This window comes from Siniperca chuatsi, linkage group LG23, assembly GCF_020085105.1.
Source record: "Siniperca chuatsi isolate FFG_IHB_CAS linkage group LG23, ASM2008510v1, whole genome shotgun sequence".
NCBI lineage: Eukaryota > Metazoa > Chordata > Actinopteri > Centrarchiformes > Sinipercidae > Siniperca > Siniperca chuatsi.
Window position 1 is genome coordinate 7030001 of NC_058064.1, and position 27062 is coordinate 7057062.

The following is a 27062-nucleotide window of genomic DNA, read 5'->3' on the forward strand; positions in this document are numbered from 1 at the left end:
ACAAGAGGACAGAAGCAGCACGACCAGAAATGACAGAAAAATGTGTCTCAGCATAATTTTTCTGTTCATTCGTTTTTTAGGCCTCAGTGCTTTTTGGTGAGAAAAACTGAACATAAGCGCAACTGTATTGGTCTACAAGAAAACAACTCTGCAAGCCACATTTAAAACTATTAATTATTAAATTTGTTGCTGATTAATTTTCTGGCAGTTGACTAAATCGTTTAAGCATATACACAGCTCACTGATGGATTGTCACAAATGTCTCATTCAGAACAGGGTAAGAGATAAACAGCATTGTAGTAGGTTACAGCTTATTAAAACAGAATGACACTCAGCCTGCATGGCTCATCCTTATTATGCCAGTGACTTTCACAAATAGCAGCTTTTTAGCATTTTCATGTCAGGAGACATTTTTGCTCCTGCTGAAAAAGATTTGTACTGTGGCGGAGAGTGTGGCACTGAAGCAACAATATTGTGACAGCTCAGAGGACTGATCCCAATATAACAGATACTCTCTCTTCCCCTATTTTGCTCTGATTTTCTATAGCTTGTCTCTATGCCACTTGAGTGTATGTTAAACCTATTAATACGAGTCGAAACAAGAGCTATGTTTTCCCCTTTATTTCACCCTGCACTTGAAATGTATTTACTCCATTTGATTTGTCCTTTGACAGCAGCCAGCTAGAGTCAAACTAATTAACGCTTTTGCCTTAATTGTTGTGTACTTGACAACATTCCTTCCGGTCCTTAAGCTAATGACAGTCACCTGCAGATCGGTAGTGATTTGATCACATGCCTCATAGCAAGTCACATTAAAGCACAGCAGACACGGTCCATTGTATAATTAGATGGGTAACTCAGTTGAGGAAGTAGGTATTCAAAATGATCTGCTGAAATAAAGAATAATGTTAAATCTAAAGGTTATTCTTCATTGTGATCATCAATTTTCCTTATGAAAATTTTGGACTCAGTGCTCAAAACAATTCACTGCTGAAACAATTAGTTGATTCACTGATTAGCCAACTGACAGAAGATACATTGCTAACATTTTTATCAGTCGATTAATCTTTTCAGGCATTTATCAAGCTACAAGTCTAGAGCCATGCTAGTGGCTCTTTGAGGCTGCACTTGGCATAGTGGTGCTTTGAGCTAAATACCAATGTCATGCTAACATGCTGACAATGATACTGATGTTTAGCAGGTGTAATGTTTACCATGTTCACCATCTTAGTTTAGCGTGTTAGCATGCTATCATTTGCTAATTCCCAACCTGCATCCTCCTGACCCACAGCCACCTCACGTGGTAGATCCACTACCATCCAACAGCAAGTCATCCACTAATTGCAAGGTTGACTGTTTGATTCGCACCTCCTCGTGCTGAAGGACAAGATGTTTCCCGGTGCTTTGGCCAGTGCCTTGCATGGTAGTTAACTGCCATTGGTGCAGTAATGAATCATATCAGGCATTCTCTCTCTTGTCCGTATGTCACTTCACTTTGCTTTGTTTCCGGGGGTTGTGTAGTGCTGTCTGTCTGTCTTTTCACTTTGCTATGGCTTTGTTGTGTCTGCGACAAGTCATTTCACGAGCAAGCCTCTTGCCAGTAGTCATACCTAGCACGAGTGATACAAGAATGCCGGCATCAATTAGGCAAAACATGATGAGAGTGTGGCAGCACATCAATATTTATTTCATCTGCATATAAATGAGATTGGGTTTTAGGGAGCCATTTGCTGATGAACCTCCCCCTCTCCAGAGTTCTCTGCCGACACCACTCTTATTATGACAGGGAGGGGTGGGGGTGAGACAGGGGGAGAGCTACAGAAGGAGGAGAAAAGAGCCAAGATATAATAAGATTCAGAGAAGAAGAAATTTCAAGGCTGAAGGTGTTTGTTCTAAATGAGGTGGCTCAGTTTGTTATCTGCCAGCTTAGGCTTCATTTAATTTGTAACAGAAAACTGACGCACTGCCCCATCTGTAAACATTTCTGAAGAAAAGACTAATTCAGAGGGGTCAGAGGTCAATTCCTGGCAGCTCACTGACCCAGACACTGGAAGTAATATCATGGGGGTTTGACATTGATGTTGATGAACTGTGGAGCAAGAAGTCACGTCTGTGGAGGGTTCTGAGCTGGAGACTCAATCGCATGTCATGCTGTGTGTTCCCACTTGGCCCCGGGGCGACTGGGGCCGGGGCCACCGCCAGCATGGGGTGTCTCTGCAAGACTGCCTGAATTTGTGTCCCTGCCTGAGACTGCAAGAGGAGGAAAAAAAGTTGTTTGTTCAGAGGGAGATGTCGGTAAACCAGTTGATGGAAGTGTCTGTGGTAGTTTGAGTCCTCTGCAGCCTTCAGCTACTTGAACTATGTGAACCAGCATGCAACAGTGATGGGACATGACAGGTGTAATTTCCCCTAGTGGTGCCTAGAAAAGAACAGCAAAACTAAACTTGTACTACAAAAACATGCAAACATGCTTTTTCCTGCTTACAATTGTATACACAAGTTCTGCAACTAATTATCATTTTCATTATTCATTTATCTGTTGATATGTTTCCACAGCCCAAAGTGATGTCTTCAAATAGCTTGTTCTGTTTGACCAACAGTCCATATCCCAAAGATATTCAATTTACAGTGATATAAAACAGAGAAAAGCAGCACATCCTCAAAAATGGAAGACTGGAACTAGTAAATGTTTAATGATAAACTGATTAACAAAACTGCTCCCAAACTTTTTCTGTCTGGCTCCTCTTTTCAGATAAAGACATGCCAATTTTGGTCAGCATTGTCCACATTTTGATTGGAATTAATTATCTTAAATAGTAGTTCACATCCACGTTAAACATCTCACCTGAAGTAAAGACCATTCCACTAACATCAGAAGAAACTATTATATTTTTACTAAACATTAAGCTTCAGGGAGAACGAGCTATATCACACAAAGGAGGTAACTGTTACTGAAGTCATCTAACCACTAAATGAATCACAAGAGATGCGTCATGATCAATCTGATTCAGCTCAGTGGTTTACTACGAGTGATTTAATGGATCACATTGTCACAACCCATATGAATTTTTACAAGTTGAGAAAAGTAGACCAGCTATTAGCTCAATCAGTCACAATCCAGTGGTTATGTGTGAGGAAAAACTCCCTGCAGATCAACCACCAGACTGAAGGTTTGATAATCAGCAGCTGGACACCCAACAGAGTCTGCATCGAGCCTCATCAGATTTTCTTGTCGTTTCTTGAGTCTGTGACATTTGGTGCAGTCGGAGTTGGTTCATTGTCCGCTTTAACATTTCCTTTTACAATCTTCCCCATGTTTTGCTGTACTATCAAAGCATTTATTTAGCCTTCACCATGCCTCCCCTGTTGGGGCTCGCCCCACAGTTTGGGAACCACTAGGTTATACTGTTCAAATGGGATTGACAACATGGAAAACAACCAGTTCTCAAATCAAAGATGAGCTTTGAAAGCAGCCCTATAGAGAGGTCCTTTCTCCTCTGCTCTTGAAGTCATGAAAGCCTTTATGTCGAATGCAGTTTGCCCAAAATGCCCTCTCCCGCTAGAACAAAATAGAGCACTTTAGGGAGCCCCAGACAGTAAATGGGTGGTATAGATCAGTGGTGGAAAAACACAGTGTTTCTCTTTTCATCAGCTGCTCTGCTGTAGCCTTTCAAACCAAGGTCAATTTCCTGTGCTAAGTTCCCTTCAGGGGAACTGAAATTGGCCTCAAGTTTATAGGATGAAAACTTTGGTTGCATTTTTGTTACCTGTACCTACACACATAGTGGTGTTCAGTCTGTTATCGTTACCTCTAGATGAATGCATGGTGCTGACCGCTTCTGAGATTGTAATTAACCTCTTCTCACACATAGAAAAATCAATGAGATGCTTTGCAACACTGGCCTGTTTAAATGTTGATTTTCATTAGTCAGTCTTGCTCTATTTGAGGGCTTTACAGGTAATCGTTTCCCCTCAGAATTTAAAAGCCTCAGCTGATCAAGTGGTTGCTGTTTGTTTGCCTGATGTTGTTGTGTACTTTTTTTTGCCTCTTACGGATTCACAGCCAAGAACTGGTCAGTTGTATTTATTCATTAGATTCTTTACATCTTTACTTTAGATGACATTTAACATTTAGCAAATCACAAGACTTGTGTACGCAGATCAGAGTCCTAATGTCACAATACAGCAATAAGTATGTATCAATATACTTGTTTGTTGCATATTTTTAATTTGCTCTTTACAAACAGAATGATGGAAACACCCATAATTTAAAAAAGTGAACAAAAATCAGAAGGAAAAGTATAGATAGCATAGATAAAAGAGACAATCCAAAAAAGTCTTGATAACAGATCTTTCTAGGAATGAACATCAACAATTTGAGAGACCTGCTTCCATTTCCTCTTTTGTCTTTTATTTTCAACAGTGTAGATGCTGCATCAGGATATTGCTGCTTCCATCTACATTCCTCTGCTCCAACTGAGTCCCCAAAAAATAAAGGGCAGCTGACAAAAATGTCAAAAGGCATTAATGAAAATAACATAAATGTCAGGTGGGAGGCAGCAATGAAATGCCACGACTTACTGAGATGATAGAGCAATAGTCAAGTCTGCTGGGTCAAGAATAATCATGTGAGAAAGAAGCTCTAAGAAAAGCCATAAGTGTATGTGATTGTTTGTTGGAGGGAACTCAACAAAAAACTTTGTAATTCCCAGCGAGCGAAGATACTGACAGCAGTGAGTGTGCTGTCCTTATTGGACTGAGGGTATAGTTGGGCCGTGGCTTCGAGTTATGGACTGCAGCTTTTTTAGCTGCCTTTTATGTGTGCCAGCACCAGTGCTTTGAGTCCAGTGCAGCCATGGGCAGCCTGTGATGGGGATGTTTCCAGGGGGGTGACATGGGAGAATTTGAAATGGTTGTCCGGTTGCACTGATGTGGCTGAGCTGAGAAAGCTGACCTGGATGAGCCAGTAGTAGCTTTACTCACATGGGTACTTGCAGGCAAAATAAATTAAATGACAAATGTATGAGTCTGATCAGAGTCTCAGAGGGAACTAGTAGTTCTAAAGTTAGTCACAGGTACAGTATATCCAGGTTACAAATGTTTCGTGCGGTTTAATCTTTGCTTACCTGTTTTATTTGAATTTAAGAAAGTGCACTCTGGATTGACTACATGTGCTACATTTGTTGTATCTATTGTAGAGCTGATATGCTGAGTTGATCAATAGAAAAGTAAAAGCAATTAGCAATAATCAACAGTTTTGTAGTTTTTAAAGCAAAAATGTCACAAAATGTAGTGGTTCCAGTTTCACAAAAGCAAATATTTTCTGTTTTTCTGTGTCTTATATGATAGTAAACTGAATATCTTTAGGTTTTGGACTGTTGATTGGACAAAACAAACTATTTGAATATGTCACCTTGGGCTTTGGGAAAATTCTATGTGGCAATTTCAGTAGTTGTGGATATTTTAAAGTCCATACAATTTATCAGTAACCAGAATTTAAAATATCTGGCTCTTTATCTGCTAAAAGCTCCACTTTGCTCTTGCTCACTAGGTAGTTGGTAACTTTGTTTTATCTGCTGTTTAATGTTGTGCAGGTAGTGTACAGTGTGTTTATCAGAGATTTTTTGCTGCTTCTGAAAATACTGCTGATGAGAGCGGTGAAAGTGAACCAAAACAGTAAATTTGTGGGCTGTAAAAACTGAACAAGCTGTTAAAGACGCTTTTACATTACACATAGTAACGTGACCCATTGTTCATATAAAACAAAATGATTGGTGCAGCTTTAAGTTTTTGTGTCAAAGTATGTCCACAACAAATCGTGGCCAGGCTAAGACCAAATTTGAACGTAGCTTCATTCCTATGCAAATGTGAAGCAGTTGATTTGCATGATGCATCTTCAAACTATGCAGATGACCTTTTACTTAGGACTATGTCCCAGATACTGGGTGCTTAATAATGCACTGTAGGCATTCAGGCTTCCGAACACATTTCCCTCCCAAAACTTCCTCTGCACACCAAAATGACTGCTTGTTGAGTGGTCCCTGTACAACAGTGGAGAGCTTTAGATGGATTCATGTTGAAATCCTGTTGAGATCTGACCTGACAAGGGTCCCTCTTGGAGTTTGATTACCTCAGATGATCTACGCACACTCCAGCTTCTGCACTGCACTCCAAATGTTCTTATCCAGAGGGTGCAGGCTTGTGTTGGCTGTTTGTGTGTATACTGCTTATGTTTGTCTGTGAACTCTCTGGGGCATCTCCATTTTCTTGCAATGTATTGGTTTATCCATAAAAGGCATTCTGCTGGGGGATGTTAACTCAGAAACAGTTCTCTGCTTTGCTCAGTAAGCTGTGATCTGGAGTCGGGCTGCCAAATGCAATTGGGTGAAAAGGCCTTTGAAGTGTGCCGTGATTGGCTGTGTGTGGCGGCTATTTTGACAGCGCAGGTTGTGACGAGAAAGGCAGTTGTTGAAGCAACAGTAACTCTGTAGGTCACACTGGGCCGGCTTTCCATAAATTTCAGATGTAAACGTGTGTGTGTGTGTGTGTGTGTGTGTGTGTGTGTGTTTGAGTGTGAGTCAGTGAGAAAGAACTAGTAAATCACTTAAAACCTGAGTGTGTTTGTGTGTGTGAAGAGAGAAAGACTTGATGGATTACTTTCAGCTCTTGTGAGTGTATGTGTGTGTGTGTGTGTGTGTGGTTGTTTGTGTGTGTTTGTGTGTGTGTGTGTGTGTGTGTGAAATCATGCAGCCAACATCTCTGTGCATCTCTGTACAGCCCTTCTGCAGTTTCGCCTCTTTTAAAATTAAATTTCAAGCAAATATTTCATTGACATTTCCCCTCTGAGCCTCACATTGTCACAGTTCATTAAAACATAATTGAAAAGGAATATTCAACAGCTCACTTTGCACATGCACCACTTTAGCCCATTACACTTGCTAAAGAAACATTTACATAGAATATAATCTCAGCTCTGTTTGCTCTCAGAAAGCTACATGAGCGGCTTACATGGCGGCCGTATCATTTCCCATAATTCATTACTGCCAGCATAAAATAAACATAGCAGGGAATGTGGGAAATGCAAAGAGTGATTCAGCAGCAACATTTTTAATCTTTCTTCCATCAGCTTCTATTACCAGCGCTGCTGAGCTCAGCAGACCGGAGAGCTCCTGGGCTCTGATTGGGTTAGTTCAATTAAATTGGCCCCAGCGAGGTGTAATGAGAACTGTGCTGTAACAGTGACAATGCGTAGGAGTAAGCCCGGTGGCAGCCATTATGGTTACGTTATTAGCTAGCGACCTAATTATATAAATAAGCCCTGGTTTCCTGCAATTGTATTGGAGTCACCCTGACTCAGCCATCACTCAGTTCAATAAGTCACCTGACATCAATGGTCAAGCTTCAGTGAGATGGTAATGTCCAACACCATTAACAAGGCCATGTGTTTGGTTCTTGTAAAGTCAGCAAGGGTTAGGTAATTCACAATAATTTGTGGTGATATTGTGTGTGAGATTTATCTTCATCTTCCCTCATAGGTCTGAAAGATTAATTGTTTTCATATCAAAACAATTTAAAAAAGTGCAATTTTCAAGTCACAAGAACCACATTTTAATTATGTAAGCCTTACATTAGTAAAGGATAATTGCAGTATATTACATCTTGGGTCTTATTTTCATAATTTTGGTAATGATTCCTATCAGTTATGATAAGATCAGATGATCAAACAGGTTGTACACAAGCCAAGAGTTTAGCACGATTATCTAAACCACCTTATTTGGAGGTAAAACCGAAAGTGAGAACACCCAAAATGTCGGTAATACTCCCTAATTGCACAGGAAAAGTGTAGGCACGTTCAGTTAATATGCTCTCTGCATGTCAGTGTCTACACTATTTATGCTTAGACAAAAATGAGAAAAGAAACACGACAGTGTTGTTTTTATGTTATTCAGTTATCCTATAGAAAACTAGCTAAGTTGCCATAGAAGTTGACTTTTCCTCGGGAGGACATCAACAACAAACAAATGCATCCAATGATTTTCATACGTTTGTGATTTTGCTTGACACAACTTATCTTTTTTTACTACCATGTAGACCACCATTAGCCTGTAGTTTATATAAAATAACTGCAGTGTAAATCACTATTGCAATATTGATCAGAAAAATCACAATTAGATATTCTTCTTATATCGTAAAAAGCCCTACTCTTCTCCTCTCATCTCCTCTATGGATTTTTACATAGTTCAGTAGAGCTAAATGACTCTTATCATGGGATATCCCTGATTACTGGATACTGGCCCTGCCTTTAAATGAAAGCCCAATTAAGGAACTAAATATTGATCTTTACTCTCCCTCTCCTCCCATCCAGCTCTGTACTTCTGTCTCAGGGGGAGAAAGCGCTAGCCAACCACATCCCTTGTTTGTCTCAATTTTATTCTGTCCCTTCATGTCGTCTCAGCACTAATCATCACTTATCTAAACTCCAGGAGTTCAGCAGAGGGATCCAAATTTTGCTTGATTCAGAAGGAGTTATAGTAATTAATACAAATATTGCAAACTACTATAGAGGCTCTAAGGGTGTTATGGTCGAAGGGGTTTGAAGTTTAAATTCTTTAAATTATCAGTGTGATGTCTTTGTTCTGAGGAAATAGACATACGTACCTAAATTATACAAAATGGGAATACATTAAATTAATTATAACATTGTGTGAGATTTGTTTCACTGGGTCGGTTAGTTCTGTCTTTACTGTGATAGAAGTAAAATTGTTGTCAAGGCAACCAAATTGTAAAGCACTGAGTTTGGCCTTTTTACCACTCTGTCCACTGCATATGCCTGAAAACCTCTGTCTCTCAGAAGGGATGAATTTCTTTGTCTTCAAACTGTGAAACTGTCACAGTATTACAGGCAAATTACATTTTTGAGGGGACAGTTTGACAGGAGATGGAAGGAGATGGATCCTTCTCATGTTAAGCGAGGGGAGTTTTCCTCCTGACTGAGCTACTGGCACAGTTACATTAGCATGAGTCTGGATGTACTACTACAGAAGTCGACCAAGGTGAGGCTATTTCACACTCTCTTAGACTTCAAAGCCATCGTATGGGAACAGCTTCAATGTGCTCGCTCTGTTGTCAATGTCTCCCTGCTTCTGATTCCTCACTGGAAGGGCACACCCATGGCAGTCTGCATCACCCTTTTGAAATCGCCTTATCTTTAGCGACTTTCTCATTCCTCACAATGCCCTCTTCCTTAGCGTCCTACCCTCTGCTCTTCACCTTTCTGCCCAGTCACACCAGAAATTAATTTGTGCATAGTTTTGTTTGTGGCAAAATGGATACAAAGACGAAAGCTCTATTGCAATTGCTTCGCATTTGACAGAGAAGGGTTAAATAAAACTGGATGGTGCCACAAAGCTAATATGCTAGATTCCTCCATTCTGGACTCTCCAGTTCTCTTTGTTCCCTCAAAGTACTGTTGGTACTGTCAAGATGGTTTGCAATTGGTCAACGGCCTGTATTTTTTCCTCTGCCAGCAAAGTTTTTTCTGTAATAAATGTTGCTCAGACTGAACCCATATGTCCTGGGCACACTAGAAAGTGTAACAGCGAAGTGGATCAGCGAAGTTCATCAGTGTGCCCTTGCGAAATAGGAGGTGTGGTGGCGTAGGGACTACTCACAGTGCTTGTTGGTGAACTACTGCAACTAGCGATCTAACTGCTAATACTCTAGCCAGCCAGGAACATGGTCCGTATACGTTCTGGCAGTTCGTTTTTCGTTTGAAACCAAAAATGGAAAAACTAAAATACCATTTTTTTTAAAACCAAAAACCGTTTTTACTTTTCTGTTGTCAGAATCAAAAAACGAAGCCGACATGTAGCCAACAACGAACAATAGCTATAAAAAGTGACCATTAGCTTGATCATGTCATAGACGATGAATTACTTTGGTAGCCTATTACTATGTAAAACTATACTATACTATGTGAAAAATATATAAGTACTAAATAATATATCACACACTTTTTGGATAAACGATATTTCATGTCAAACGAAAAGAATAAAACAAAAAAGATTTTGATTTATGCACTTATGCATTTATTTATTTATTTATCTTCTAACGTTACCCTGGTATAGATCCTTTGCTTGCATAATGTTACACTTTTATGGAATGGCCATTCTGTCCTCTTGGCTTTTATTTTGATATATTTACTTTTACTTCTGGGTCACCTGTCTTGCTTTTCTTCATGTCTTTCTTCAAAAGGAAAAAGGAATTTGCAAAATCCAAATTGGACCATTATTTGATTTTGGCTTTCTTGTTTTTCATTTTTTGATTCTGACAACAAAAAAATTAAAAACGGCTCTGTTTTTCCGTTTTTGGTTTCAAACGAAAAACTGCCAGAATGTACACAGACCGAACATGCTGGCACAAGTCAGTCACACTAGTTCTCTGAGCTAGCTTGCTTACTGTCACTAAACAAGCTAACTAGATCACTAACAGGAAAATAAGTATACACAATGTATTCAAGAGACGCACAGTATTTATCAACTCTTCTCTCAAAACTGTCTACAAACCATGCATCTTTTTTGAAGCAGTTTACACTCCAGCTGAGGAAGGATAAAAGCAAATGGTGCAACACACCTAATAAGCTATGATAGCTTCCTTTTGTTTGGGTTCACTATCAAGGCGGTTTACTATTGGTCACTGCTGCTGTTGTGTCAGAGTTCACCGAAGTTGAATTTGACGCTAAAGATTTGCACAGATTTAGTTTGTCCCTGCGAAATGAATATATTTTACCAAAACATTTTGCAGTTTTAAGTGTTGCTGTGAATGGACCCTTACGTTCCTTGCACTTACATCCCAGCCTACTGTGACTTGTGCTGACACAAGCGGCCTACCAGTGTCAGACATGCATTGTATGTGATGGCAGGACTTTGACATACCATTCTGTGTTGTCAATCTCAACCCATTCCCACTGGCTGTATCAGGCAAACAAAGCCCTTCCAGTTGCTCTTTGAAACTGCTGACACGACAAATGAATAAATAACTAACCCCATTTGAGGTTTATTATGTTTCTTCTACAAATATAGAAACAAGGAAAAGGGGAGATGGGAGAAAAATAGCTTGAAATAGGAGAATGTGAACGAAGGTGGGAGGGAAATGAATCGACAAAGAGAATAGCAGAAAGGACTAAAAGGGAGGAGATTGATGAGACAAGGTATGTGATAGTCATTACACAGCTGCATTCAAACAGTGACATGTTTTGGAGTTTAATTCTATTTAATGCATTGTTGGCTGGCCAGCCAGCAGTAATTTTTGGACGGCTGGAGAAATCAAGGCAGTTACAGTAAAAGCTTGGGTAGGTGGAATGATGCAGTGAAAAGGGGCACATCCAGAAACTGAGGGGAGGTTGGAAAGGGCAAATGGCAGTCTTTGTGGGGAGAGGTGACAACAGTGAGGAATGGGGGGAAAAAGGTTGCAGAGGAGATTCAGAGGCAAGAATAGGCAGCTAGGTGTCCAAAGCAGGGTCACTGGTAATGGATTAGATAGAAAAAAAGCAATCAAATCAGCTGGAGTGTGGGGTATGAGGGCAGGCAGGATTCATGTTAGGTGCAACCTTTGATTCACTTCCATATTCCCAAAATCTTGCCCCATGTGCTCTTTGTCTTCAGGCATAGCTTCTCTTCTAGGTGTAAAACAAGCCTTTCACAAGGGCGATATACATGGAGACATAACCAAGTGCTGAAGTACTTAGCAGCAGCCAGTGGCTTTTAGGTAAAACTGCCAGTCAAGCCAGTGTGGGCAGCCAAATTTAGCTCTGTGCTTGGGCAAGGGTAGGATTCAGAGGTTTGAAACTTAAATGTAGCTTAGTACAGGGACAAAGAATGGTGTTACCTGTTTGATGGTTCAGTTGATTTATGACGGCACGGCCTGATGTCCGCTGTAGAGGCCAATGACGGGTCAAGACATCATTTAACATTAGTATACAGCTTCTGTAGAAATCCTCACACAATATTTGGCACATGTAACGGTGTGTATTGATAAATACCATGCTGTGTGTATTGATGTTCTTCAGGCATCCACCCTTGAGCACAGAAAACTATATTGAGCTTTTATATACTACAGCTTTCCTATGGCCCATTTCACACACATACAACACATACAGGCTCACATGGTGAAACACAATTCTAGTATTGGTATGAGTTGTCTGGTCTCTGTAAAGAATATTATAAAGAGTACGGTCTAGACCCGCTCTAGGTTATTAGATTAACAAGAATATTCAGGTTTAAATGCACACAAGATGCACTGAAGGTAACCAAAATAGCTTTAAAGTGAGCAGACATGCATTTGGTCACTAACTACTAGTGTAAATGCAACATTTCTTCATCACTTACCAGATTTATGTAAATGGAAATAACCGCAGACATATCCAGGAGGGACACTTAGAATGGTGACCAGTAACAGCAGATTTGCACAGTTTTAGCTCTAAAGGACGTAATAATGAAAAGATGTGTGCGGTTTCAAGCATTTTGGTAAAACTAACGTGTAACTCCATCATCACGAAATATGGATTTGATCAAGGTCTTTTTTATTTTTCAAATATATATCACAAAAGATAAATACAACTTCAACATAGGACAGTTAAGTCATGTTCCCCAAGTACTGGACCATTGGTACAGCCAGGCATCCATACACCAAACAGTGAAATTAATGGAGATGGGTCTACTGTTTTCCAACATACTCTAAAGAAGGTCTCAAAAATGGATTGTTAAAATCTATATATAGCTTAAGACATGACCAGAACATATGTAACAATGTGGCAGGAGCTTGTTTGCATCAATCACATGTAGGGTCAAAGTCCTTCTTAATCTTAGATAATCTATCTTTGGACCAATGAAGACAGTGTACAATTTAAAACAGAAGGACAGTGCGCCTAAGGCATATTGAGGAGGAGTAAATTCTCTGTATAATTTTTTGCCAGATTGCCCCTGGTATTATTTCGTCTAGGTCTGTTGCCCATTTATTTTTAAGAGAGTCCAAACTGGTCAGGTTATGTGTGTTAAGCAATGTATAAATTCTGTTTAGAATTTGTTTTGTGTCAGCTTTACATTTACAGTGATGTTGCTATCTTGCGTCTCTGACGCATTAAAATCCAAAAGGACGCAGTAAACTCACTATCGACGGGTCCCGGGAACGCAGTTTTTTTCCCTATTAATGCTACAATGTGAACAACAAATCTGTGTTGTCAATCATAGAAATAACAAAAGAAACCTTGTATTTAGAAAATGGGTTTTACCTGTAACACCACCCAAATGTGTCAATTAGTGGAACAAGACAAAAACAGACTGGAAGGCGAGTCCTCCTCCCCACAGTGTTCAGGCAGCCTCTCACTGCAGATTCAGACTGTACCAAAGCAATAACTAATGCTATAGAAGTGTTTATCTCTGCAGGTATTTGACCATACTCACTCTAGAGAATACAAGATTTAGATCAAAATCCTTGAGCTCTGCTACAATGTGCCTTCACATGTGCATGTTAATCAGTCCGATGTGTAACTCTGTATAAACAAGCACAAGTTCAGGAATTATCAACAGGTCAGAGTCTTACGATGGAGCATTACTTATTTATTATTTTTTTTGTGTTATTATTTTTTCTTATTGACAATATGCTAGTATTTGAGTGCCTTAACTGTTATAATAAGAATTATAGCCAATGAGCCACTGTTGAATGTTTTTCAAAAATAAATTACACAAAGGTTATTTAAAACCTTAAAACCAAGGTACATACAGAACTGTGAATTTTGTGTACGGTTACACACCTAACATGAACTTGAGTTTAACACTACAATTTGTGAAAAAACACAAATTTTATTGGGGACACACTCATTTTCCCTGGGACCCACTTAAATGACCACCTGTAGGTCCCGGGGACTCACTACATTGAAAACCTATCAACATCACTGCATTTAAAAATTTAGTTTTTAAGAATTGGGGCAAACATATGATCATGAAAGGTCATGAAATAAGGATTTGAGACACTCACTGTACCCATGTGTACCTAAAAAAAATATGATCTGCATCTGAATATCTCACTAGAGTAAAGAATAACACTGAATTGCCATGTGTAATCGTTCACATAATAATATCGACGTTGTCTTTCCTACTACATACAGACTCCAGCTGTGAGAATTCACTCATTAATGCTACAGTAGGTGGTCATTGTTTGTCAGTGTTCATCCAGTTCTGTGTTTGCATGCAAATCACAGATTGTGCTTACCCAATAGCGTACATGCATGCAAATTAGTTTGGTCAGTAGAGGTAGAGCACCTTGTGTAATCACGTGCTTTTATGCAAAACCAGGTTCAAATGAAGTTCAGCCAACTTCTTTGTTCACCAGTGTTATTCCAGCAAAACAAATACAGATGTGAGGACATGCAAAAACCTACATTAAACTTGATGACTGTGCCCTTATATTCCTAGCCACCCACATTTTCACTTGTACATACAGTAGTTGGGACACAAATGACATCAGACCAGGATGCAGACACTATACAGAAAACAAGAGTTCATGCAAATACCAAGTATAACCTCAAAAAGTGTGATTGGATTGGTCCCTATCCAAAAAGCAAATCTGGACACAGATCACATTTTGATAGGTATAAATGGAGCCATACGTGTTTGAGTGCAAGGCAGGTTCAGAAATTTGAGGTACCAGTCTGCTCTCCCATGCTGTTCCCCATTCATCTACTGCTTAGTGTGGCCACTGGAAGGCATGCAGCACGTGAAGGACATATTCTAGTTCCTGCTCCAGCAGCACTATTAGTGTCCCATTCCCAGGATAAAATGGACCAGGCCTCCCCCGCCAGGAGACATGCTCACACACAAGCAGGCAGCTGGTGGGCTGAGTGAATTTCCATGGCAATGGGTGAGCTGGGGATGGTCAGCATAAAGCAACAGTAGGAAGGTACGTAATCACCTGTGGGATTCGGAGAGCTGGACAGACTGTGTGGGTGTGTATTTCAGGCTGGTGCCCTGTAATTTCAGGAAATGAGCACAATTTCTTAAAAGTCAGATAATGTGCTTTTTTTCTGATAAAGATTTCATGGCACAACCAGAAACAGGTACTGTAGTACAAGGATATTGTGAGCAGTTGTATACATTTGCTTTTGACTCTGATGACTGGGGTTTGATTAAAAAATACCGATACTTGCTTTTCCTCTTGAGCAACAAGTCCTTCAAATTAAACGACGATGGTGGTCTTGGTTAAAAGAAACAAGCGTTGACTTAAAGGGGAAAGTGCGATGTTTTGTTGACCCATCCATCCACTCCGATGCCTCCCCATGCAGACATTGTGGCTCGTTAACAATGTCACACTACTTCCGCTTTTACTCCCGACATACAACACTCATAATTTCTACGCCTGCTGGAGGGCTTTGTCACTTGAGCATTAACAGATGTCACATGGTGATTTGCTGAATCGACTATGGACAGTCTCCTCTTAAAATGACTAAAATCTTAAAAGACCAGATGTTTTTCATTTTTTAGCCCATTCACTACAAATCTTGTATACTTTACATCACAGCTGACCATTTTGCAAACCATGCTGCAGTGTTTAAGACATTTGGAAGTATTGTATTCTACCGTCCCAGGCATCCATTGGCTTCCATTCATTCCTGTACAATCTGAAAAGAGATAAAACTTGAAACTTGCTTGGCTTGTGTACTCCATTACAGTGAACATAAGTCAAGTAAGTTACATGAGACTGCTATTTGATTTTGCTCCTTGAATTGAATGCAAATCAATGACTGCCTGGAGCAGTTACCAAAATGAATTCAAAATTTGAAGGTGTTCAGCAAAATGAAAGTATATGTAATTTGTAGTTAAGGAGCTAAAACAGTGGTCTTTTAACAAAAAATGTTCCATTTGTTGAAATTTGAACTACCTAAACATAAGCCTAATCTTAGTTAATATTTCTTGCCTAAATCCAGCTGTTAGCTAACATTTCTGTGATGATGAGCAAAAGAAAAGTCAAGTGTCAATACATACTATAGTCACATAAACCAAATTGTGGTGTAGGAACAAAAGATTTGTCCCAACATTTAATTTCAATCTTTGTGTGAGTGTGTGTGTGTTTGTGTGTGCGCATGTAAACCCATCTGAAACCCAGTTGGTGTTTATGGATTCCAGCACTTTCACCACAGAGTTGGCATTATACATGTTCATTGAAGACTAATCAACAGAGCGCAGTGTGTGTCTGGTGAAACTGGCAAGGTTTTAAGCCCATCCTGATCTTTTAATTAGTCTGATTATCCAAACAGCTGTCTACTGGCGCTCTCTCTGACTTAAATGCACACACACACGCATACACTCAGCGTGATAATACTACATATGTGACTGCCGACGGGCGCCCTCAGAGCAGGGTGTGATAAATATTGTCAGCACAGCTCTGATGATGGTGCTCCAAGCTCTGACTGACTGTCAGCACACCCTCCATGCTGTATTTTTCCTGATATAGTAGAAAGTTTTCAGACTTCTGCAGGAGACTTTGAAGACGTCACAATGCTGCTGAAGTCTTTGTGTGTGTTTTGTATGCGTGTGTTCTGAATTTATGTCCATCATCATGATGACCTTGTGGGCTTGTTTTGAGTCAGTTTTCAACACAGAACTCCTTCTGAGCTTTCTGTGCCTGCATGAACTGTTGATACAATGAAATCAGAATTTTTGTCTCTCTTTATGAGATCTGGCTTAATCTACACTGATATAAGCAAATGTATAGCATATCACAGCCAATGTGTTTAAAACTGCCATCTCTTGAGTGCTGCTCCAGCGAGTGAAGTTACAGTTGCAGTCAGTGCTCCTCTTTGAGCTCCACTAGTTTGTGCCAGGGTATGAGACAGTTAGCCGTTATAGCACCTCTATCCTCTGGAGGAACCAGCTGCTCTCTTGTTTTTTGACTCTCCACAGGCTGTTCTTTCTCTTTCCCAGCCTCCCAGGGGATGTACATGACACCTGCTGAGCTTAAATGGTGGTTTCTCTTCTTCTGCAGAGCAAGAACGATTTTCATTCACCCATCTGTTTAGGAAACAGTTATCATGGCTGCGTGTGGCTCTAAACATGCTAGAAATGCTTCCTAGACTGCAAGGATGAGTTGTTTCATCTCATATCATTATGTCTTGTGTGCATGGCACCATTCCAGTTACCTTTTGCTCAAGGTCAAAGTGGGAATAATAACTGAAAAATGGGAATAAATGTTCCGCTGATTGGCTCGTGCACCAACAAGTGGATTTTCCTGATGTACTGTCAGTCCACAGCCTCTACGGTCTCCTTTTTCTTCTCTGTCCATCCTCTCCCTGCTCACTCTGTCATACACATTTCCCCGTCGGCAGCATCACATATCAGTCGTGTCATGATAGTGGTGCTGTCAGAGCTGCAAGAACTGACGAAAGAGAGCATCACATCTGTTTTAAATGACCTCCTTCACCCTCATACACTTCACTGACTCTAGACCAGTGGAGCCGCTGCAAGAATTAGACACTCTTGCACTGCTGTATGTGCACGCACACACACAGAATCTATTTTTGGATACATGGCCAAATATTGGGCCATATTGAGGAGAGCTGCAGTCACCACTTTAACTGCTGCTCAGTGCCAGTGAAGGGAACCTCATTCTGACTTATTACTTAAGCTCAGCTCCTCTAATGGTCGCATATAGTCAGTGCTGAAAAGATTAGTCGATTAATTGTTTAGTCGATCAACAACAGTGTTGATAATTCAGTGGTAATCCAATGATAGTGCAGGCGGGTGCATGTGACAAGGAGGAAAAAGATGGAGTGTAACAAAAGTGAATCTGATTAATTTGGTAACAATAACTAAACAAAGAGCACTCTAAAGCTAGCAAGGCTGTGAAAATAAAAAAAATGTATTCAGACAGTAAAATGACACGTGACCTGTAAGATGGACAGATTTTTGACAGGGAAGAGAAGACAAACTGGCGATGCTCATCGATCAAACATGCCAGTTAAAAACAAAATATGAAGCTGTGTTTGTGGGTTTGCAAATGTGTATACAAGCACATAAATATATGTCATTACCAAAGGAAAAGGAGACGAGGAGAAGGAGATAAATGTAAAGATTGCATGACCAGAATGGGCAAAATTTGTGACACAGAAGAAAGTCACCAGAAACCACTCATGTTGGCTGGAACATAATGTTTAATTTCAGCACGTGGTTGTTGGCGGTGAAAGAAGGTCAGATCCAGGCCATGTGGATGCTATAAGCTGGGGGGGGTGGCAGGAGATGACTTTTAATCTGAAAGAGGCATATAAAAGAGATGTAGTGCCCTGTGCTGCAGATGGGGGGCATTGTAGGACCTGAGAATCTGGAGGGATCCAATAGAAAAAAGGGATCTTGGTGCGATCGGTTCCCACCACCAGAGCCGCGCTTCAACGGTCGCTCTCCCTCACTTGCAGCAACACACACTGTCTTGCACACACACTTCTCCCCTTCCCCTTCTCTTTCCCGCTCTCTCTCACACACTCTCTCTTCACCTCGATGTCTCTCAGTCACTCATTCTTCCGCGCTCTCCTGTTTCATCTCTCCACCGTGGAGTGCAGAGAGAGGTGAATCGGCTCTCGGGCTGGCTGGCAGTGGCTAGATTGGGGCAAACAGAGACAGAGTTGGGGACCTGAGGCACAGGACAGTACAGGGGGGGGATTCCAGCGGGAAAGATCCAGCGCAAGATTTCCTCCAGCGGAGATTATTTGCATCATTAAACCTGTGGAAAGAGGACTCTGACACTATACTGGCTACACAACCGCTGTCCGCACAAGAGGTGCCATTTAGTGTATTAATGTGTGTGTGTGTGTGTGTGTGTGTGTGTGTGTGATTCTGAGTCTGCTCACCTTTTCAGTATGCAGAATTATTGGCTTGGCTTCTTTTCTCATGCAAATGTAAATTGGCTGGTCGTGCTGCTCCACGTCTTTGACAGAGACACAGATGGAGCCGGTCTCTGTAATTCAGGTTTGCATGATTATAATGCAGCGCTCAGTGAATTAGTTCAGCTCTGATGGATTAGAACATGTTGGAGTGTGTGTGTGTGTGTGTGTGTGTGTGTGTGCATGTTTCGAGAACACACGTCAGAAGAACCAGAATGTGCTAAATAATAAATCTCCCCAGTATGACAGAAAACTTCCAAACTAGGTTATTTCTGAATTGAGTTTTTCCTACTATTTCATCCACCTTCTGTCTGAGCGCTTTTATTGTCAGTTGCATGTGTATTAATGTTCGGATGCATCTGTCTACACATGTGTGTTGCTGACATGTGTGGTCTCCAGCATATCATGCTTGGATGTCACTGCCTCAGGATCACAGAGGGAAAAAGAAGAGGGGGGGAGCTAAATGCTATGTGGCACCCTGCCAAGTTGCTGCTTTAAAGAGGATGTTGAAGGTTAGACGAATGTCTTTTCAGCCTGTGTACCCACTCCGTCTGTCTCTCTGCTGCTTTACTTCTATGCAGAGGAATAACAAGAATGTCAAGTGTGTTGGTTAAAGCGGCACCATGAGGAATCCCTTAAGTAACGTCAGTCGAGTGCCACGCGCCCCCCCCCCCAAAACCCCAATATGTCCTGTCCTTCCTCCATTTGAAATGAGATTGCCAGTGTGTGGCAGAGTAGATAGATGGAGTATTTGGGGGGGGGGTTGACGCTTGTTTTAGCTTGCTCCCCCTTTCTACTCCCCCATGGGATTTGTCCTTGCCTTCCATCTCTCTTATCCCCTACCTCCATTTCTGTCACTCCCTCCATCACTTTTTTTTTATCTTCCGTTCTGCTGAGCCAGCGAGATTTACTGGTTTAAAGTGGAAGTCCATTCACAGAACTGGGACTGCTGAAGAGACGGGGGGAGGGTAAAAACAGCCCACGGGGGGAGTCCATCGGTGATTTATATCTAGACATTTCTCCACACGTGTTTGGCCACTGCTCCAATTAACACCTCCACCAATCCGTGGCTGAGCTTGACAGGTGCTGAATCCAGAGAGGGCAGAGTGTATTCATTAGTGTCGGCTGTTTGTTTGTAGGGATTTAGAAAATTCAAATTGTTTACTGTGGTTTTCTGTGATTTCTGGGTCATTTGTTGCTGCAGTGTTTTGAGCTTCCTCTGTTTGCTCTTGAAGTTTGGAAATTGCACAGAGAACAGTGTGAGTCAAGCTTTTTTTCTGGATAATTCACAAACACATCCAGCTGTCCCCAATTCTGATCAAGGCCTGAGTAGGTTATTTTTCCTCCAGCAATTTCTTTAGTTCTACAGGAAATTTTTTTGCAGCCTTTCATGTCAGAGTGATTGATTTGATGGAGGAGGGCTGATTCTGATTTCTCATTCCTGTCCCTTGTGTTCCTCCAGGGGGCGTGATAGACAAGGACCTGCGCCACTACCTCAACCTTCGCTTCCAGAAAGGCTCGGTGGACCACGAGCTGCAGCAGATCATCCGGGACAACCTCTACCTCCGCACCGTCCCCTGTGAGTTACCTTGTCCTCACCCTACCTCCCTTCACACCATTGTCACCTCCACTCACCTCCTTTAGTGAAACAGGTATTTTCCCCTCTTGCTAAGGCTGGATTACCAATCAAGCAAAGTAGGCAACTGCAATGGGGCCCCAGACCTCGAGGGGCAAAAACACTGGATTCTACATTTCCCATAATGCAACTCAATAGTGTCTCTTATTATACCCTTCCTGCCTCCTAAATGCTCACTTCTTTCAAACCCCACACCTCCAGCTTGTAACGCAGGCTTTATGTTATAAATTTGAAGTCTCAAGCCCAATCCAAGATAACCCTGATGACATCACTGTGACATCATCAAGGTTATTATTTCAAAAATTTTAAAGCTACAGAAGACAACTGTTTTCACAAGGTGATTATTGCCCATGACAAATAAACTGATCTGTATATGTAAAATCAGTGGAATGCCCCTTTAAGAATATGCAACATTTAAACAATAAGCACTTTCAGGTGGGTCCTGCATTATTTCTTAATCTTGAGGCTCTGTCTTGTAGAGCGACCCTGTGTCAAAATCTAGTTTTATTATTATTTGCTTACATGGTTTATATTGCTAAATACATCATATCGTTGATAAATCAACCACACCTTGAGGACCATCCACTCACTTGTTCATCCTATTGGTCAGTCCTAAAAATGGTCAGAATCATGGAAAGTTTTAACATCGGCAACTGTGCAAACTCAATCTGCTGTTTGATATGGCCGAAAGCTCCAGAACAAGCGTCTTAGTAGACATTGAGTTGAGATTGTTTTGTAGGTTCCAAAGCTCAAGAATGAACTGTCAAGTTCAACATATTACAACATTTTTGTATCAAATTACTCCAAACTCACTAACACAGAGCGAACCTGAGGCCAGGTAGTGCTCCAGCAGAGGAGTACTGGTTGGTTTCATGAGCTCCAGGGAAAATAACTAACTGCTAAGCTGCTGTGTATAGTCTTGACTTGAGAGCAGCAGGGTACATACACAAGCACATATACTGGGAGGCATGGGGGTCAATAGGGCCTCCCTAACATGTGAATTCGACCATGCTTCTTGCTTCTCACCAACCCTTATGATTCTAAATACTTTTAAAAGTACAGTATGCGTTGAATAAATCGAATATTCCAGCTGGGAAGAGTATGTTTCCCTTGCTGCCATTGGCTTCAGTCCCAAAACTCCCAAATAGCTGTCTGTGGTGGTAATCAATTAGCTGCTGGAGTGCTGGTTTAGCTGGAATCAGGCTCGTCTGGAAGTTCGATTCTTGCAAATCAAGTGTTGACTCCAGCCCTCTGTCTCTAATTAGCCGCATTAACTGCATCACAAGAGCACACAGTTGAGCAGCTGAGCGTTATGTAGACAATCAAAGATAAGATTTGGAGCGCTTTAAGATATTGATACTTTAGTTCAGGACAGCATTTCAAACTCTCTTGTGCTTTTCTGGGTCTTCTGTGCTGTATGTGTGTGGTCTTTATCAGGCTTACTAAGCCCCCAGTGCTTATAAGAGTTTAGACTTACTGATGTTTAATCCATATTCTCCTGATTCCTGTTTGCCATTTGTTTGCTAACATATGCTCATTGCCACCAGTCAATAGGCTGTGATATTAAAGGGTGTCTGTTTGTGTGTGTACGAGCTCTCATCTGTGTAACAGTGCGTGTGTGTATGTGTGTGTTTGTTAGCTCTGCATTAGCCTTGCCGTGCCATTAGGACCAGCTGTCTGGTGGCTAACTCTCCCCTGAAACCCTAATGGAGGTGCATTCTTCAAGGCCAGGAGCAGGCAGATTTCACTGGAGCTACTTTTCCGTCTCCCTCTCTGAGCAGAATACAACAGGAGAAACAAAAAAAGAGCTATTTGTTTGCAACAGAAGCGTAATTTTCTCTGATAACCACTCACAGAGCTGCTGCCGGTGAGGCAGTGGAGATCGAGAAAGAGGTGAACAGTAAAGAGGGAGAACAAATAGAGGGAGAGAGATACAAAAGTGAATATGGGGGGGGCTTGTTGATGGGACACAGACTATGATAACTACATAAGTAAATGGACTGCAGATAAACTGTTGCAGAGAGAGAGAGTAAGGGGAGGTTAATTTGTGTATTAATAAAGCTTCAACAATGGGCCTGCTGAGAGGAAGAGGCCTAGTCATGACTGAGCTGGGCTTTTTCTAACTGAACTGGATGGAGGGATGGATCCATGTTGAGTATACACATACACATTTGTGGAAATGGTGTGATTTTTCCTTCATTGTCTGTACATGTGATTCGGTTCCTTTTTAGGCTTTTTTTCACAACCCCCTTTTTTACACCTCTCCTTACTCTTCTTCCTTTAATATATGGTGTCCACGTTAGTTTCTGTGGCATAATTGTGCTAGCATTTTGACCGGGACTCTCCCAAAAAGGAGAGTTAGATCCAACAGACCATCCTGGTCAGATACAATAAAAGGTCAAATGCAAAAAACAGTAAGTGATATACAGCAACCTTTAGTATGATGACAAACTGATGGTTTGATGGATAGATGGAAAGATAGGTATACCACTGATTAGATACAATGATACCTAGAAGCACTAACAGATGATTATGGACACTGTCTGACAAATAAACTGACAAATAGACTACAGAGGTACTGTTGCAGTTAAAGCCGTGTAGTCCATTTCTATTAGCCTGGTTCTAGACCACTGAGTTGCTACCAACTTCTTTGAAATTTTCTGCGATTCAATCAGGTCTGGTGTTGTGCTTGTTATCATCCTGTGCCAAAGCCAGGATCCATTCCAAACAAAATAGGCAACAAGTGTGAATGACTTTAATGACACTAACTTAAATCAACATATTAAGTTAATTGTTCTGAGCAACTGCAGCTTCTGTTTTGACTGAAAAGCACATTGACAGGACAGATAGACCTCTCACTTGTGATGGTTAGGGCAAAATAACCAAGTGAAAAAGATATGGCAGTTTAATGTGATTTTTAAGCTACCTTTCTATTGCAAGAACTTTTACAGGGACCCCAGGAACCTTTTTACGGACTCAAGAACGCAACAAGAAATGTGCAAAATGGATTTTAACTTCCTGATTTAGTACCTGAGTTTTGTTCCTGGAGTTCCTTTGTTCTTGGGACAATATGACCTGATTTACACTTGGCATTATCATAACATCTGTATCTACATATCTTGTCTGGATAGTGAAAAACGCATGTTAATGCAAGGTGTAAATGCAAGCAGAACGCATTGTGATCGTAATGCGATCGAATTGACCAGATCACATTTGGAGGGTGTCAGGCTGAAATTGTGATTGTATCTAAGCCAGGTGTGATTGCAATCTGTACCGTATTATCATATTCTTAAGAAAAAAATCTGCCCAACAAATTTATAGGTCACCTAACTCCGATCGGACGTCATTATCCAGATAATGTATCCAGATATAGATCACATGTTAATACCAGGTGTAAACTGGGCCATTATGCCTGAGATGATACATTTAAGTGAGACTAATGGGCGAGAGAGAAAAAGAGAATTGTAAGAGATAGAGCTTAAGTAGTTCATCACAGCAATTTAAACATAACCCTTGAGTGGTAAAGAAGAGACATTTTTCGGGGGAATGGAGACTGACGGGCAGACAGTAGGAGAGTTACTGCCACCCATACCAATCGTGGATCTTGGACGGAGTCAGCCAGGGCAGCTAAGGCTGTGCCAGCTCTTAGACAAATTGCCTGGTTGAAATCCAAGGTCAGAGCGTTAATAGCCTGAGCCCATGTGAAATCAGGCCTATCGTCTGGTAATCCACATAGATTTGATGGGGGAGATAGAGAGCGGCGAGGAATAAGTGTGTGTAGACTAGTCGTGACTCCTGAGTGAGCTACAATGATCAAGAATGCATGAATTATTTAGGTAAAATTGAACTGGAAAACATGGCAATTAGATATATAGATTTTTATAATCAGAGTTTCAGACAGTTTGAGACACACACTCATTTATAAGCAGTGTGTGCGCTTTCATTTAAAGCCTCCAGAGCCAAGCAGAAAAATATTTGAAAACAGTTTTAAATATTTGAACTGATTTCTGAGTGTTTGACTTAGCTTGCATGTATTTAGTGCAAACTTAGACATTTAGAGTAAATAACTGGAAGGTCGGGCGCATCATCTGAAAGATTAAAAAAACATGTGTGTCTTATGTTTTCCCCCAAATACTAAATCAAATATAAATAAGTACAGTGCTATTTCAGGGAAATAAATATGTGATAAAAAAATATGACAGTCATCAGGATTATGTGACTCATAACTTATAGTTACTGAGTCTTGCATGTATTTATTATATTTGTTTCTTTCTTGTGTTGTTCTTGGTTGCCTTCCTCCTCTTTTTGAATTCTTTCTGTTCTTCCTTCACACAAGCACACACACTTGTTCATATTGTTCTAAGCACTGCCTTTTAGCTCTTTGGACACAGTAAAGCACTTAGTGAAGAGCAACCATGGTGACTATTTTTGACTGTCAGTGAATGATAATTAAGAGGTCAACTGCAGGTAAAAAGGTGAAGAGATGCTCTGTCAGTTTCCACCTCTCCTTTCAGTCATTATTTGCTACCTGCTGCACTATATTTGCTGTTTTCCATTTTATTCAGGTGTGAAATTTATGGATTACATAGTGCCCTCAAAAATTCCCACAATGGAACAAAAAAGCCATTTAATTGAATCATTTATAGATGGGAATGACAGATAAACTGACAACTCAAGTGCAACATTGTCCACAATGGTCTAATGCAGCCTGAGGGATGGAGGATAGCTACCTCTAAACATAGACCGTATGGCAATATCTCTGATGGCTTGACAAATTTTTACCTTATATATTGCCCAACCATAATGGCTACCGTTAAACCCACACCATGATGCTTTTGGGAATGCTGGCTCCATTGATAATAGCTTGGCTACCATGTAAAGAAGGAGAGGAGGGACCCTTAAACAGAACATCACAGTGAACATCCGCTAATGGAGACTTAAAGTTTATGAAGGGTGTGATTGGATGTTCCCACATCTGTCTTTAAAGCGTGCAAATGCGTGTCTTTGTTGCATTGCAGTGCTTGTAAGTCCTTACATTTATGCGCTTGTGTGTGTATGTGTACTTCAGCCTTTACATGCATGCACAAACAACATATGCCTTAATAGCAGGAAGTAGTGGTTGAGATTGTGAGTTAATGGAGAGTTTATGCCCACAGGGGCATTGAGTTTGGTTAATGGCTGGGGCAACTGTGCGCAATACTGATGGTGTTTACTAATGAGAGAGAGACAGAGAGAGGCTGCAAGTCCATCTGTCCACACATAGTTGTTGGTTTGATCATCCTGGAGTCTTGCGGCATAGCAGGAATATGAATCTCTCTCTCCCACATTCTATCCTGCTGCTCTGCTGCACTGTCCTTATCTTTACTTCCTCCTTCCATTATCAGTTTTTCTTCCTGCAACACCTCTTTTTCTTTGTTTTGCTGTGCATCAGTGTGTTTATTATGTTACAAGCTAGATATCAGACTGAGAAGTAGTGCGTTCATTTTTATTTTGAAAAAGTCCAAAATGTAACCTGTGGGAGCACACTTCAAACCTGAATTCTGCACAAAGTTGACTGCCAGGTACCTGTGACTGGCCCTTCTCCCTTTCCTTAGTTTGTCACATGTCTGTGTTTCTGTTTAATAGCCTGATGTCTGATGGATGACAGTAATAATCAGGATAATAAAACGACTAACAGCACCCCAGTGCCCCTTCATTCATTATTTAGCATCTCTGTGAGAAACCTAATAAACGCTAGAAGTGTGAGCCCCACCAAGGAGACCAGAGGGGGGCCTCATTGCGGAGCTCTGAGCTGGGAGGAATGAGGAACAGATTGAGGCTTTTAAGATAGAGGTGGACATTAGGTGATGCTGCATCGTAGTTTGTTTTATTTGTGTTGTTGAATGAGAAACAAGAACACCTGGTGTTTGTTTCACATGTGTATTAATTTGTCTCTTAATATTTCTCCTTCTGAGAAAGGTTAGGCAGATCAGACAAATACCTTTAGTCAAAATCGCACCCCTCCATTTACTCTCTGTTCTCTTTTTTTCTCTCCTCACTTACTCATTGACTCATTGGAGGCAGGGTGGGGTTTCCATGGCAACTATTTCTACTCCCGTCTGCGTCAAAGGCTCTACTCCTCTCAAACTATCATCTTTTTCTTCCCTTCCATACCCCTCGTCTTTAATTCCCCTCTCTTTCCCGTCTGTCTACTTCTTCCCGCTTTGTGCAAATGGAGACTGCAGGTCAGAAAAGTCTAGAAACACAGGGCAGACACCAAGTACACTGCTTGTTGGAAATGGGATTTGAACCCACATCTAATGGAGGTATTCCTCAAACTCATAAAATCAAGCTCAACATAAAAAATCATCCATATGATCGCTGACTTCTTCAGAAACTTGTTACTTTGACAATCAATATCCTGTCTGCCATCATTCATCCCAGCTTTGTGCAAGGAGGTAGGTACTAAAAGGGGGACGGAGAGGTGTGAGTGTGTGTGGGCTGGAGGTGAGGAAGGGTGGG

General features: G+C 41.0%; 1 protein-coding gene across 14 annotated transcripts in view; it reads left to right on the forward strand.

The window, feature by feature from the left end:
• Nucleotides 1-27062, forward strand: part of magi2a (membrane associated guanylate kinase, WW and PDZ domain containing 2a) — a 230003-nt gene that overhangs the window by 49981 nt on the left and 152960 nt on the right. For 12 of the 14 annotated variants that reach the window (XR_006376839.1, XM_044186311.1, XM_044186306.1 and 9 more), the window contains exon 2: nt 20388-20504. Coding sequence is in view for 12 of the 14 variants with exons in the window: in XM_044186311.1 (XP_044042246.1) it covers nt 20388-20504 (117 nt within the window). In the remaining 2 variants the exon portion in view is untranslated. Of the gene's footprint in view, nt 1-11184; nt 11210-18435; nt 18823-20387; nt 20505-27062 lie in introns of those variants that run through there. The other 2 variants (XM_044186302.1, XM_044186305.1) reach the window with 2 other exon arrangements.